At 38.4% G+C, this 16,085-nt stretch overlaps 1 protein-coding gene across 3 annotated transcripts in view; it reads left to right on the forward strand.

Moving 5' to 3' along the window:
• The window catches only part of ATG10 (autophagy related 10), a 160,576-nt gene that overhangs the window by 10,182 nt on the left and 134,309 nt on the right, over window positions 1-16,085 (forward strand). For all 3 annotated transcript variants that reach the window (XM_019532317.1, XM_019532318.1, XM_019532316.1), the window contains exon 3: window positions 2,208-2,327. In XM_019532317.1, coding sequence (XP_019387862.1) covers window positions 2,208-2,327 — 120 coding nt within the window. The remainder of the gene's footprint in view (window positions 1-2,207; window positions 2,328-16,085) is intronic.

Here is a 16,085-nt window from a genome sequence, read left to right on the forward strand (position 1 = left end):
TGTGTGTGTGTGTGTGTGTGTGTAGCATGGCTGGAAGAGAAGTTGAGAGCAAGGTAATTTCTCATAAAGTGATTTGTGCTTATATGTATTTTTGTCAGTAAACTTTTAACTGGTGTTATCTTATTTCAGGTATGAAACTTGATAAGAACAAAGTACACAAATAGCTCATAACAGATGCTGTTGTTATATATAATCTAATTTTATTGAAAAGACTGAACTAATGTGTCAGAATGGAACACCCATTGATTTAAAGATCAGAATAAATGGAATAAACCATGTCAGAAATGATAGATTAACCAAAGAGTTAAATTATAGTTAAATTTGCAGCCTTGTCAAGCAATTTAATGCTACATTAATGAGTTTTGTACAGAGACTATTTTGAATAGAATCCTTTTACATCAGATGTTGCACATATGCTTTCTGTGTTTGTTTGTCTAAAATAAAACATAATAAAACAGCTAATAAAACCCCAATTTATTTGTTTCCTTCAAGAAATAAGTCTTCAGCATGCAGCTCTTGTTCATTGTTTTCCATGTAGCTCTGTTGCCTTTCTGCATATTTACATTCTCAAAAATACAATATTAAATTTTGTTTCCATCCCTTATTTGTAACTGAGAAAACCTTAACAATGTTGCCATATGTTTACTCTTAGCTCAGGGTGTGAAGAGGCTCACAAAAAGTGTCTCCCCATTCCTGTGCAAGGACCTTTTGCAATAGCAGACCACATGGAATGGGGAGGACTGTGATAAACAGTGTGGAGAATATGGAGAGGAAGGGTGCGTGCCCCTGTCTGTCTTCTCTCACACTAACCCTTAGATCGAGCTCAGAATTAAAGAATGCAGTAGAGGAATGCTCTCAACATCCAGTGGATGCATTCTGGGAGGAGATGCTTGTCTGGGTCACAGTCTTCTTTCCAGTGCCCCTTATGGGGCAGCTTTGAAGTATTTTCTGTACGAGGCAGTGGTATAAAAGCCCATGTACTGAAAATACTTAAGCTATGCTTTTGTTTAAAAAAAGGTATGCTTTTTTTTTAAATAAAAAAAGAATATGAAACTAGTTTTGATCATTTAGTTAGCAAACAAGTGATGTGTTTAATGTATATTTGATCTCTTTTATCCAGTACTGAACTCCTATGTGTGAGTTTATGAAACATAGGAAGGAAAATGAGACCAAGTTAACTCCATAGGTTTGCCATGATTTGGGAAATTTGCCCTAGTCTAGCTACATTGACATTGGTATGTAGGTCCAAACCACTGCTACAGATACATGACAAAAGACTTATTTTGGTGTGGGTGACTAGCAAATTACTAGGATAAGCTGAACCTGTGAATGATGTCTCATAGCATGTCTACTTGGTGGGCTTGCATGAAATCAGAGTATCAACATTGTGCAGAAACCTCCAGATGGTGTCAGCTAACAATCCTATTTAAGCTAGTGGTGACTCCTGTTCTGTTGTCACTGTTTTTCTATGGGTTATCTTCATACCATGAAACTGCCCTTTTCCTAGTTGTACTCTTTTACATATGGAAAGATTGGCATCAGATGTAGATTGAATTGGTTTCCAAGGGCTTTATTGCAAAATGGGCTTCAATCTTTCTTCTCTGCTTTTTCATCCTTACCAAGACAAGTGGAAGAGTCTTTTGATCTGTAAGTTGCCTTAAGAAGATTAATAGGTTATGTCATTATCAGCAATCTAATTCTGATTATATTTTCATCCAATACATTTAATTCCACCTACCATGTATATTAGTTCATAAAAAACTGAATTGTACAAAGCTCATACATGAAATTTTACTGTTATGATTCTGCTTCTGGAAAAAAAGTTGTATTTCGGATATTAAACATTATTCCTGCCATGTAATTCTTCCATTTGTGTCCTATTGCTTATTTCTGCCCCCTGTACATTGTACCTGTGGATTTGGCATTTTATCTCCCTCCAGACCTCAGCATAATGTCTTCCAAGAACTTCCTTTTGGTAGCCAAGTATCTACCACTGATTAAATAAGTCAGTTCATCAATAGCAGCTGTATCCCATATTATTTTCATTAAGGAGGTGTTTGACTTCCTCTAAAGCAGGGCACTTGGCACCCATCACATGTAGGTTCTAAACTTGTGACTTAATATTTTATGCCATAGAATGATGATGGCATTTAGAAATGTATTTTAATTGGTTACAAAAATATTTTTCTTTTGTTTTCTGAGCACAGGACTTTCCCGATGGTTATATGAGTAAAACACACTTCCAAATAAAAAACAGAAACATCCCACCAGATCTCAGACAGCATGTTAATGAGATTGAGGAACAAATATCATTTACACATTTTGAGGTAAGAATAGCTTTCTGTATTTATAGCCTTTAATTTGTGTATATAAAATAGATTCTGAGCAAAAACATCTTTTAAAGTGTATTCTACAACACAAAGAAAACCTGTTTTGTTACCTTGCATACTAGTATGTCCTGAAAGATTTTGGGTGTTGAATGTATCAGTGGGTTTGAACAATTTTTCATATAATCCCCATCCCACTCTTTCTTGTGTACATCTTTATTGGCAATGGAAACTGGGGAGCAACTGGGAAAGAAAATGATAGACTACAAAGCTTTATAAAATATATGTATATTCTTATCATGGAAGGATGGTATTTATTTGAACCATACTCTAACAACATTCAAATAATACTGATTTTTGTAAAAAAAGGACTGAACATCAATATTTAACTCAGAGGTAAATATTACTCAAGGCAAAATCTGGAGTCAATATTTACCTTGAGGCACAATATATCTTGAAATTTACTGAAAAAATAAGTTAGTACATGAATTGTTATATTCATACTACATACTTACCTGAGGGATATCTAGAAATCATCTACTATGGGTTTGATTCATAATTATATGGTGCTGAGATTTGTGTAAACTAACTTTTATTAAGTTGAATTAGAGTTGGAGGTCTTGAGGGGAAAAGAACCCACTTTTCTTTCTTTTGTTAGGAAGTAAGGTTATATCACTCTTCTGTATTATCGACCAGTCAGTAGGAAACAATAGAAAGTTTTTGCCTTGTTGTGTGCCTGATTATGTACATGAGGAAAATCTTGATTTATGATTGGCTTAAAATAATCAGTGTTGAACTAACAAAAATAACTTTTTCCTTTAAGAGTGTCAGTTTCTTCACAGTTTCTTCACTAGTATGTTTATCTTTACCAAGTACTCTCAATATCAAGATATCCAGTCTGAGATGAGTGTTTTTATATTCTATAGTTTAAACCAGTTTAATGAATTTTGTTTCCATTTCTGTAATATTTAAACTTGACATAAATTGGATTCTACAAAATTGTCAGTACCATCACATAATGTGTGTTTGATAGGTAACAGCCACCAGAATATTAAGAGTGATATTTAAATTACAACCAAAATGCTTTAAATTTACCTTTTGGCAAATTTTAATATTTTTGAAAAGTGATGGCTCACAGCATGTGCCATGAATGGTGGTTTTCTCTCACAACTCTGATGGCCTACTTTAATCCCATCAGATCTTATGTACTGAATCGTTGTTTAATAGAAACTGACAGTTTAGCCAAATATTGGTACTTTTGATTATACTGTATCGAGTTTCCTTTTCTCATGGAAAAGATGTTTTGAATCAGCATATTTCTAAATGATTTAATCCACCTCAAAACAATGCTACAGAAAGTCACAAGACAAGAAGAGCTGTACAAAGTTTTAAAGTTTCTAATATCCAAGAATATAGATGTATTACTTCAGGATCCCAGAATGTACTATTTAATATGTTTTAAGAGGTTTTTGCCTGTCTTATTATCTGTCATCAAACATACCTCATTAGTAACAGCACTTCTTAAATTTAAAAAAAATGGTCAAGAGTGTAAAACATTCTTAGGTAGACCCCATTTAGTTTGATCGGTTTAGGCTGATATAGTAAGAGTTGCAAAATAAGGTGATTGTTGACTTGGGATCCAGTAAACAGGCTACGGGGGAGATGCTCAGCTAAGGAATAGGTACGCTGCTTGAATCCTGTAAGAGCCATTGGGGAACTTGCCAGTTAAGTATAAAGGTGTCAGTTATTACAAGGCATGCAAATAATATTTTGATAAGCATTGGGAAGGAGTCTTTTATCTTGGTAGCATCAAAGACATAGAGGAGTTCAGGAAAAAAGGATCTAGATGCTGAAACCTAGGACATTAGGAGGAACACTTAAGTCCAAGGCCTCCATTGCATTTGAGTTCCATGGAGCAAGAAGTCCAACTGCATGGAAGATGTTGCTGAATTTTAATTTTTCTTATCAAGCATTAGATAATGTTCTGACTAAGAGAGACTCTAGATCAAGTGGAAGCTCTTAGAATTAAAAGGGAACCAGGCTGCTATTTATTTATTTTTTGCTTTGTATTCTGCCCTTCCCAACAAAAGTTCCAGGGGGCTTGGATTAAGAGGATAGAATCATTTATGAAACAGGAAAAGGAACAAGAGAGGAGAGGAGAATGAACAGGAAAACAAAGCAATTTAAAAAATGAGTATCAACATAAAGCAGAACCCCTATAAGCAATATCCCAGCATAGCTTTGTTTGCTGAATGCCCGAATAGGATGGTTTTATGGCACTTGTAAAAGATGTCCAGGCTCAGGCTCTGGTGGGCCTCAAGAGGGGGGGAATTACAGAGCTGGGAATTATTTAAACTAGAATATGGTGGAGTGAGGGAGCCAATTAAGTGTTGAGAAACACTGTAATTGGATAGAGACACTTCCTATTAACAATTGATATGGTATAGGGTTAAGTAAAAAATAGCACTTTCCAAGTGAAAAAGGCAGGAGAAGAGCAAATCAGCTTAAGTAAACTAGTCCAGCCCTTTGAGGGGGGTGCTTTTAATTTTATGCTTAGAATATGGAAATCACCGATTGCTCCTGTTACAAAAGATTTTGATACGTCTTGACTACTTCCAGTATTTTCATTTTATCATCCCTAAGGTTAACTGTTGTGACCAAAATAATTGCTAAAATCATTGTGTTATTATGACAAAAATGAAAAAAGTCAGCGTGAAAGATAAGTCACGACCATATTTTTTAAAAATATAAAGTTTTAGCAGTATATTAAAATACAATATTCAAAGAGGAAAATTGATAGATTTTCAAATGGGTTTTATTTTGATAGTGTTTGATTTATAATTCATAAATCATAGGAAATCTATTACACCATATTACAGCCAAATGTTCTACAGAAGAACAGTTGTACGACAGGACTTAAGAAGGCAGCCTGGGATTGAGTTCTATGTGGTTTATGATTAAAATGTTATATTTACAACCATCAGGACTGGAAACATTTTCTTTGTATATTCAGAAAGTTAAAGATGCTCCACGAAGAACCATTGAGAAGTCGTGGCTTTTTTGTTTAAAGTACAGAATCCATGAAAATGTAGAATCCATGACAAATCATGAGAGTCTGATCATTGTATAGTCATAGCTATTGCTATTCAGATTTGGAACCAGCATTTCATTGCTACTATTACAGCAGTATTCTCATGATGTGAGATTTTTATGCTAATACCATTTTTATTCCTAAACGCACTCCATCATTTTTTTTTTCTCCTCCTGGGCAATAACTGTTCTCTACATACGAGTCTGCTCTACTTGGCTTCTTGTGTCCTTTATGTATGTGTTGCCAAACTAGAAAGCCCTTGAAACTCTAGAACTAGATCATCCCAGCCAAGGCTTTGTCTAGCTGAGTCTTAAAAACCCCCAAGGATGGAGATTCTGCAACCTCTCTGGGGTTGCATCTACACAAGACGCTGATTGCCCAATAGCCCGTGGCTACTGCTCAGTAGCACTGCTTGGCAGAAAGTGTGACATGATGCTTCTGCACAGTAGACTCAGGGTACTGCGTAGTCAGTGTCACAAAAAGCCATTCCTCAGTGCTACTGTGCAGTAACTCCAGTTACTGCACATTCATTTAGTACTTGTTTATATGAGTACTAAATAACTACATAGTAACGGTTGTGCTGTTAGTGTCTCATGTAGACGTGGTCTGGGTAACCTGTTCCAGTGTTTTACGACTCTCCTACTGAGAAAACTTTACCTAATATCTAATCTACACTTCCTTTTCTGCAACTTAAGACCATTGCTCCTTATTCTGTTATCTGTCACCACTGAGAAAAGTCTAGCTCCATCCTCTCTGAAATTGCCCTTCAGGTAGTTGAAGGCTGCCATTAAACGAGCCTTTTCTTCTGCAGACTAAATAAGCCCAGTTCCCTCAGCCTTTCCTCATAAGCAGAGATCCTGGTTTTCTCTGATAAAAAAAATCCCCAATTTTCAGATTAAAAAAGTAACCCAAAATCCACATTTTCCCTGATTAAAATGAAACACTACTAATATATAGATATATTTGTATTGATATTAAAATAACTATATAGATATTAGTGGATTTTGGGTTATGTTTTTAAATCTGAAAATTGGGGGTTTTTTTCATCAGAGAAAAACAGGATCTCTGCTTGTAAGTCACGTGCCCCAGCCTGCTAACCATTTCTGTTATCCTCTGCTGGGTTATCCAATTTGTCCACATTCTTTCTGTAGTGGGGGTCCCCAAAACTGGACACAGTACTCCAGATGTGGCCTCACCAGTGCTGAGTAAAGTGAGAGGATCACTTCCCTCAATCTCCTGGCAGCACTCGTACTAAGACAGCCCAATATGCCATTAGCCTTCTTTGCAACAAGACATACTTTTGGCTCATATTCAGCTTGTTGTCCACTGTAACCCCCAGGTTTTTTCTGGTTGCTGAAGAAGTAAGTGTAGTTGTGCCACTAAGTTACAGTGTCCATAATATAATTCAGTTAGATATTCTCATAGGAGAGTTCATACTAGGGTATGGTATTGTGATGCTGAACTTCATGAATTTCAAAGAAAAAAACAAAAAAAATGGAGGTAATTAATTAGAAACAGCCTGAAGGGAAGAGTTGGGAAATTAAAGTCCATAGAATCAGCAAGGAAGCTGCTTAAGAACACCTTATTAGAGAACGATGAGCTATGAATAGCCTGGAACAACAATAACAAACAGCATAAAAGGCAAAGAAGAAACCTTGTATGGTTACATGCCAGGGTACATGAGTATAAGCAGGCCACAAAGATATGAATAAATGGCTCTGGAGGCTAAGAGGACAGAACTTAAGTTTTGGCAGACAAGATGGAAATGAAAAGGAAATTTGAAAATTGTTAAAGATGGAAAGAAATAGAATAAAGCTGATTATTACATGAGTGTAATTTGCATTTAGGTCACTGAACCAAAAAAAATTAAAAGCACTTCAGAAATGAGATAGTATTGAATGAATCAGTTAGTGTTCTACAGTACAGCAAAATGCTGTAGAAGATACTGAGATTGCAAAGAAGCTAAATTATTTAATTTTTGTTTGTTTTTAGTTTGCTCTAATATGATATAGTATAACATTGTTATACATAAACAAGTATAAAATGCATGACTAGAAATCACTTAAAATACTGAAACAGTTACCAATTACTAACATTAGCAACAACAAATTTGTCAATTTTATATGAGTCTTCAAGCAAATAGATCAAATTAATTGATGAATTATTTTAGGTTGACCCTTGGATGTTACCAGTCTCAGTCCTTTACCAGTACCTGGCTGCATTTGAGGACCGAATAGGGTGAACTATTTAAAACTGGATCCAAACAAGGCAGAGGTGATGGTTTTGGTGAGCTGTAGAGGGCTGCACACAAAATATTTCAGAAGATACAGTTTTAACAAATTATAGATAAAAACAAATCATATACTAAAAATCAAACATCTACTATAAAGTATTTTAATTTTATTTTAAAAATACTTTTATCCTGCTTTGTTTTTTGAGAAGTGTATATAGATGCTTGCATAATAGCTCAAAATAAAGTCTTACTCTTGTATATGGTGTGTGTGGAGGGGGGCAGGGAGGGGGGATTGTGCACACGGGTATACACAGGGGGAGCTGCCTGCGTGCTAAGTCCCGGGTGACAGCTGGGGGTAGGGGAAAGGAGGTTGGGGTGTGTGCAACAGAGTTGGCCCATGCAGTGCAGTGCAGTGTGTTCTGGTCTATGGCTGTCCCTGTGGTGTCACCTGCTTCTGGGTGGGTAGAGTGGGTGGAAGGTGGCTGGACGTGGAGCCCTATACATTGGGGGAAGAACCACCCAGCTGCAGCTTCCCTCATGGCTGGAGTGGTGCAGCAGAGGCAAGAGGAGGAGGAGCGGCTGGAGGTGGGGAGAGCTGAGTAGTATCTGGGTGGCTACAGCAGCAGCAGGAGTAGTCCCACTGGGAAGCTGTGCATGCTAGCTGGTGCCAGGGCAGTGCCATCAGTAGGCATGGGGTGGGTTTGGGGAGGAGTGTAGGGTGGGGCTTGGCCCTATGCAGACCATACTTTGTCCACCACTGGTCTGGAACCTGCTGCTGGTGCAGAAGAGAGTGGCTTGCCTTCTGATGGCATGGGTCGTCAGGTGCATAGAACTCCAGTGTTCCAGAATCTACACTGCCTCCCAATAGCTTTCCTGCTGCAATTCAAGGAGTTGGTTTTGTCCTATAAGGCCCTAAATGGTCTGATCCCTAGTTGCCTAATTGACCACCTCTTCCCTTATACCCATTGCCATCCCTTAGGTCAGCCAGGAGCAACCTCCTGCAAGTACCGTGTCAAGTCTGCTTGATGAAAATGCTTGGGAGGTTGTTCTCAGCAGTTTCTCCTCAGCTCTGGAACTCTCTCCCTTCTGAGGCCTGCCAGAGCCAAACCCTGGACATCTGGAAGTGCTGAAGATCTTCTTATTCGGGCAGGTGTTTAGCAAACAAAGTTACGCTGAGATAGCATTTAAGGAGGTTTCTGTTTTATGTGGATATTCTAGTTCCCTTGTAAGTTGTTTTGTTCTCTTGTCGCTCTCCTGTTTTGCAGTTATTTTGCCCTCTTATTGTAAGATTCCTTGCACCTTTGTTAGGAAGGGTGGCATATAAATAAAATAGCAATAAATAAATAAATACAATATTGGAGGTGAAAGCAGGGAGTATGAAATGGAAATGGGAAGTAATTTTACTAGAGTATGTGGCTTTAGTTGGGGAGACCTCTGCTGGGAAAAAACAAACAAACAAAAAAACACATTCACTTTTGATATCCACACTTTAAAAACAAGTTGCCAAACTAGAAAAGGCTCAGAAAGAGTTACAAAAATGTTTTAGGTTTAACAAAAACCCATTTTACAGTGAAAGAGTGAAGAAGCTCAGTCTATTTTGTTAATCTATTAAGGGAATGGTAAGTGGTTGATCATAGTTTAATACTGAGAGAGGCATTCTTATGGTCATGAACCCTTTAATTTTTCAGAGGAAGGCAAAATATGGTCCAGATCCTGGAAGCAGAAAATAGATGGATTCAGACTAGAATTAAGACACACGTTTTCTTCAGTGATGTTGATTAACCACTGGAAAAAAATTTACCTGGGGGTGTGATGGATTCTCTTTCATTTGAAGTCTTTAAGACTAGTTGACCTAAATGTATGCCTTTCTTCAGCCAGCATTTGTAGCCTTGTTCATGATTTTTTTGGCAAAATTCTGTAGCCTCTGTAATGTAGAAAGTAACCTTAGAAAAGTGATTTTCAACTAGGGTGCTTAGGCACCCTATAGTGCCATGAGAACTTTTGAAGGGTGCTGCAAAGTGTGAGGAGTTAAGTGTAGGGTCAAGCTCACTTCTGCCTGTCTACTGTCTTACCCCCTCTGCCTGGCTGTTTGGCAAGGAGATAAGCACTGTAATAAATACATGAGGTTTTTGAAATGAGGTACTACTTAATTCACAAAAGTTGTGGAGGGGTGCCTCAACAAGGTGTGCTTCAAGTCAAGTGAGGTGTGCTTTGCATCTAAAAAGGTTGAAAACCGCTTGTCTAGATTATGGTAGTCTGTTCTGATACTACATCTGTGACTCTTGGCCTCTGCATTAGTTTCTTGATACCAGGTGAAGTCAGTAAGATGTACCACATGCTATCACATTGAAAAAGCAGGTGCATCATGGTTTGATTTATGATTTCCTTTGAAACCCTCTGGATGAATCCCAGTCTAGACAGCATATATTATTAATCTGTTATGGTGTGGGGATTCTTGCATTCCTAATGTTACAGTAAAATGACCAAAAAGATGAATAGGTAATGAAGAGCAGTAGAAAAATACATGAGTTTGGTTAATACTCTTCAGGTCATGGACATTGTCTCTGAGCTGCCATGTCATGCTCTTATTAGAGTCAATAAGAGCCCTGCCAATAAGAGACTGGGAGGGCCTAGGATTTTACTCATTTATGTGGTCATAAAACCTTGCCTCCTTGTTTAATCATTTACAATTCTGATTCTACATTTGTCAGTTTGAAAATGACACATTCCTATGTATGTAGCCAAGTTTAGGACTCAGTATTTAGATGTTGTGATTAAAGAAATTCTATCTTTTTATCCTACCTTTTCTAGTTACAATGATGGAATGAATTTTCTATCACAGCTGAAACCATTCAAATACTGCAAAATCATATTTTGCTTATGGTGTTGTAGATCAGAGCAGTCCTATGAATTTGAATGCTGGCCTTCATTAGAGGTTTCCTTATTTGCCATCAATTTAATTCAGCCCACACTTTTTGAAGGTTAAGGCAGAATTATTACTGTTATCTGTTCTTATGTAAAGTGGTTATAACATGATAAACTGTGGACAAAACTCAAAATGTAGACAGTCCTCTCTCAAAGGGCTCACATTCTAAAGGACAAATAAAGTGAATCTAGATTTTCCTCTATAAATTCTTTGTTTATTTAAGTAGTCCAGAGAAAGCAGTAACTTAGAATAATAATACTTTGTGTGTGGTGTGTGTCCCAGTTCTAATGCGTATTGCTGAAAATGTGAGTCAGTGTGGAACCATTTCTAAGCTACAGTCATTGCTACTTTATGAAGGAATGGGCATGTTGGGAATGCTGAAGCATTATGAATACCTGGTTTTGCCTTCAGAAAATGGAGTATCAAGCTTTACAACTAGGCTGGTTAAAGTTATGTACTTATTTTGGCATGGGCCCCCATGTGTGCTGGCAGAATTCCTGTTACAATTAATGGGAATTTTGCCCGTTTGAGAATGTGGGATTGAGTCTCATATCACTCCCATAATTCAGAATGTCATGATCCTACAGTTGAGCCATGCCATTTCATATATAACAAAGAATAAAAAAATCCTGTTCTAAGGAATTAATCACTTTTTCTCCAAACAAAACCATTATTTTTGGAATAAAAGCAACTCTCTTTTTTGCAAAGTAAATAAAATGATAAAAATGTAAACATTTGCAAAACCGCAGTATTTGTTGGATGATAACAAACATGAAGGACGAACTAAACAAGTGGCACTAACTTATTTTCATTGTTTTAATTTTGCTTAATGGAATCCAGCATGGGTCAGCATCTAAAAAGAATATTAATTTAAAGAAAAACATCCAGGTATTTTATATTGACCAAAGACTCAGTGGTGGATTTACTATATGCCCAGAGTAAGAGGTAGTACAACTTCCAAAAGCAACCCATGGAGACAATTTCCCTCCCAGTTTCCTTGTTGCTATAGAGAAGAACTATGGTATATGCGTATTCAGGCCAGAGTATGTTCCTCAGAACAGCTATGCTGGCTGGCATGTTAGTGGGAGGAAGAGGTCTGACTGGCCAATTCTTGTTCCATTCAGTCTCCTTGTACTCACCCACACATGGAGGACTCTGGTTGCACAGAGCCATCTTTTCCTTCAGCACAAGGCAGTCCTTTCTGCCTCTACAGCATTGAATTAGCTGGGTTGCTATCTGAAAGTTCATGCTCAAACTATATTGAAATGTATAAGCACAAAAGTAAAAGCCAAATTGAGGATGGAATCCTACATAAAATAAAATATTAAGAAAAAAATAGGATATTTTTCTTGTTGTATTTCTTAAAATTCTAAGACTGCAGAGGCTTAAATTTGTGTTACTTTGTGCCATGCTTAGCTCATGTAGAAGCCTGTGATTCTGTTAGTAATTGATAATCTAATCTGATGATTGTTAATCTGACAATTGTCTCATCTGATGTGAAGGGTAACAAGAACAGTTTCTACAAGTATGTCAGTAGCAAGAGGAGAATCGGGGAAATGGTGGGTCCTTTACTAAATGGGGGAAGCAATCTTGTGACACAGGATGCAGAAAAGGCTAAGGTGCTCAATGGCTTCTTCGTCTCAGTCTTTACAGGTAAGGTCAGCTCCCAGACTACTGCACCTGGCAGCACAGGTTGCGGGGAGTTGGTGATCAGCCAACAGTGATGAAAGAACAGATTAGGGACTATTTAGAAAAGCTGGACACACGCAAGTCCACGGGCCTGAACAGGATCCACCTTAGGGTGCTGACGTAATTAGCTGGTGAGATTGCAGAGCCATTGACCATCATCTTTGAAAACTCATGGTGATTAGGAGAGGTCCCAGATGATTGGAAAAGGGCAAATGTATTACGCATATTTAAGAACTACAGACCAGTCAGCCTCACTTCAGTCTTTGGAAAAATCATGGAGCAGATTCTCAAGGAATCCATTTCTAAGCACTTGGAGGAGAAGAAGGTGATCAGGAACAGTCATCATGGATTCACCAAGGATAAGTCATGGTTGACCAACCTGATTGCCTACTGTGATGAGATGACTGGCTCTGTGGATGTGGGGAGACCAGCGGATGTGGTATACTTTAATTTTAGCAAAGCTTTTGATATGGTCTGTGTCACAGGCCGGCTAGGCGCTGTGAGTGTATCAGCCATGAGGCTGCTGGGTTTGGGATTGAGGAGGCAAGTCGGGACTGAAGTAAAGGCAAATTTATTTATAGTTTAGCATACAACAGTTAACAGAAAGGTTAATGCGACAAACAAGATAGTACAGTAATATAGAGCTAATAGTGAATGATAACAACAGATAGAATGACAAAGAGTTCCCACATGGGGTTGGCAGCTTGTCAGCAGTCCCTCTATGCCAGGTGTGCGCCAAGTTGTTCCAGCGAAGTCAGGCATCCCTGATCAACACTCGTCCCTGATCAACACTCTCCAAGGGGTCACTGGGAAGGTCCCTTGGTCAGGATCCAGTCCTCACTCACACTGGGAGTCCGTGTTCCAGGCTTGGTACAGCGATGGTTCTTCCGTCCCGTCCTTCATGCTGATCACCTGACATATGTGCTTCTTTATATCTTCTCTTATGCTAATCTGTTGGTTTTAGAGCCACTCACAATCTTGCCCTATAGCTGTTACCCTATGGGATCAAAAGGTGTTAGAAATTATCGTGAAAGGTTACTGCCCGAACTCAGGTTCACCCAGTAAACAAATTACACCATATTACTTTGACGATGAAATTAGCATTACTTGCCTAAGCTCAACTCCTTAGTGTTTTATTCCTGGATTCCTTGGAATGTGCTGATTATATTAGGTGGTCAGATCTTGTTATGGCTTGACCTTTAAAAAAACCTGTTAGATCAGCTGACCTTGTAGCTCTGCTTATTTCTGGGTCTCAGTGGTCCCATGATCAATGCAAACAGTTAGATTCAGTATTTTGGTTAAATTGTGACAGACAATTTCCACTTGCAGGTTGCAAACTTACAAGCTTTGCATTAGCTAATGTTAACTGCTTACCAGATGCTTCCAAGAGCATATATTTTTTGATTTAACCCCTCTGGTTCTAGGTACCACAGGTCTCCCATAACTTTCGCTCAGGCAAGCTAAGGAAGTATGGGCTGGATGAATGGACTGATAGAAAACTGGCTGAAGCATTGGGCTCAGAGGGTGGTAATCAATGGCGTGATGTCTAGTTTGCAGCCAGTATGAAGTGGAGTACCCTAGGGGTCGGTCCTGGGGCTGGTTTTGTTCAATGTCTTCATCAGTGACTTGGAAGGTGGCATAGAGTGCAGCCTCAGCAAGTCTGCTGGGGGAAGTAGTAGATAAGGTGGAGAGTAGGGCTAGGATTCAGAGTGACCTAGACAGATTGGAGGACTGGGCCAAAAGAAGTTTCATGAGGTTCTACAAGAACAAGTACAAAGTCCTGCACTTAGGACAGAACAATCCCATGCATCAGTACAGGTTGAGGGCTGACTGGCTAGGCAGCAGCTCTGCAGAAAAGGACCTGGGGGTTACAGTAGGCAGTAAGCTGAATATGAGCCACCAGTGTGCCCTTGCTGCAAAGAAGGCTAACGGCATACTAAGCTGTATTGCTAGCAGGTCAAGGAAAGTGATTATTCCCCTCTATTTGGCATTGGTGAGGCCACATCTGGAATACTGTGTTCAGTTTTTGGTCCCCCTTTACAGAAAGATTGCAGACAAATTGGAGAGAGTCCAGTGGAAGGCAACAAAAATGGTGAGGGGACTGGAGGACATGACTTATGAGGAAAGACTGAGGGAACTTGTTTTATTTAGTCTAGAGAAGAGGAGATGGAGGGGATTTAATAGCAGCCTTTAACAACTGCCTGAAGGGTGATTCCACAGAGGATGGAGCTAGACTGTTCTCAGTGTTGGCAGATGCCAGAACAAGGAACAATGGTCTCAATTTACAGAAAGCAAAGTTTAGATTAGAAATTAGGAAAAATTTTCTCACTAGAAGGATACTAAAACACGGGAACAGGTTACCCAGAGAGGTGGTGGTGGTATCTCCATCCTTGGAAGTTTTAAGACCTGGCTAGCTGAAGCTTTGGTTGAGGTGATCTAGTTGGGGCTGGTCCTGCTTTGAGCAGGGGGTTGGATTAGATGATCTCCTGAGGCCCCTTCCAACCCTCATTTTCTATGATTCTATGATTCCTGGTAGTTCATAGAAGAACATTTCTAGTGTGGCTTTGTTGGCCAGTGTACTGCTATGAACTGTTTTGACAAAAGAATGACATTGTCTTAGAAATGTAAAGGCTAGAAGAAACTTCAATATAATCATTATGTGCTTTCCTTGAGCTGGAAAAACATATTTAAAAAAATGAAATTTCTATAGCAGAGACCATTCACATCCCAAATGGACCCAGCCTCTGGATTCTTAAGTGTGTCTTTTTTGGTGAAATATCCTTTGAAGATCTATACACATGGGATGTTTCTTTTCCACCCTCAAACTCTCTATAGCAGAACAGTGTCACTTTGGTATCCATGACAAGTCTGGTTAGCAGCAGTCACATTTAGTTGTCGGCAGCTTTGATGACATGCTACTGGCATGATTGTCATTGTGGGTGGTGGCGCTCTGATCTTGGTTTTCCTCTATCTTTAAGCATTCTTTGATTTTTCTTCAGTTTTACCCAGTAGAATATACTTAATAAGTTTTCACAAACCTTAGAAAGAATATCAAAGCAAATATATAAACTAGTTATGAAGCTTTGGGAGAACTGAAGAAGAACACTGTATGACCTCCAAAAGTGATCTCCCTATAGTTAGGATGTTAGCATAGAGTGAATTCAACTTTTTATCTGCTATCATAGCATTCATAGCTGTCACTTTAATATTAACAAATAAATTCTACATCAAACAAATGAAAAAAATGTACTAATTCAGATTTTGTAACTGAGTATGACAGTTCAGTTAGAGTAATAGTGTTAAGATGAGGCATAATCCCAGTAGCATATCTCCCTTGACTTCCATCATAACAAAATTAATCTTTTCTATGAAGCAAGCATCATTAAGGTAGTGGTGAATGAAGACAATTTTCCCAGTACCTGAGATCAGAAAATCTAGTAATGCCCATGATTGGAGTCTCCCTAATTTGGCATAATGATCCTGTATTCGAGATACAAAAAAGAGAGGTTGTAACTTGATGTCTGTTTGCACTATTTTTTGCCATCAAGGTTGTTTACTGTATGAAATCAGTACTTTTAAGTTCTTAAAAAATGGGTGTTTGATGCTAATTGTGAACCCATTTGGCTGACATCAAACTGAGACAGACATGCCTGACAAGTTAACGTGAGATTTTAACATTGTTTTCTATTTTTAATTCTTCATGCTACTTCTTTTTCTTTAGGAACTTTCATAGTTTCATAGTAGCTAGAGTCGGAAGGGACCTAGGTAGATCATCTAGTCTGACCCCCTGCCTTGGCAGGAAAGAGCACCGGGGTCAGA

Source organism: Crocodylus porosus, unplaced genomic scaffold, assembly GCF_001723895.1.
Source record: "Crocodylus porosus isolate Cpor-Errol unplaced genomic scaffold, CroPor_comp1, whole genome shotgun sequence".
Classification (NCBI taxonomy): domain Eukaryota; kingdom Metazoa; phylum Chordata; order Crocodylia; family Crocodylidae; genus Crocodylus; species Crocodylus porosus.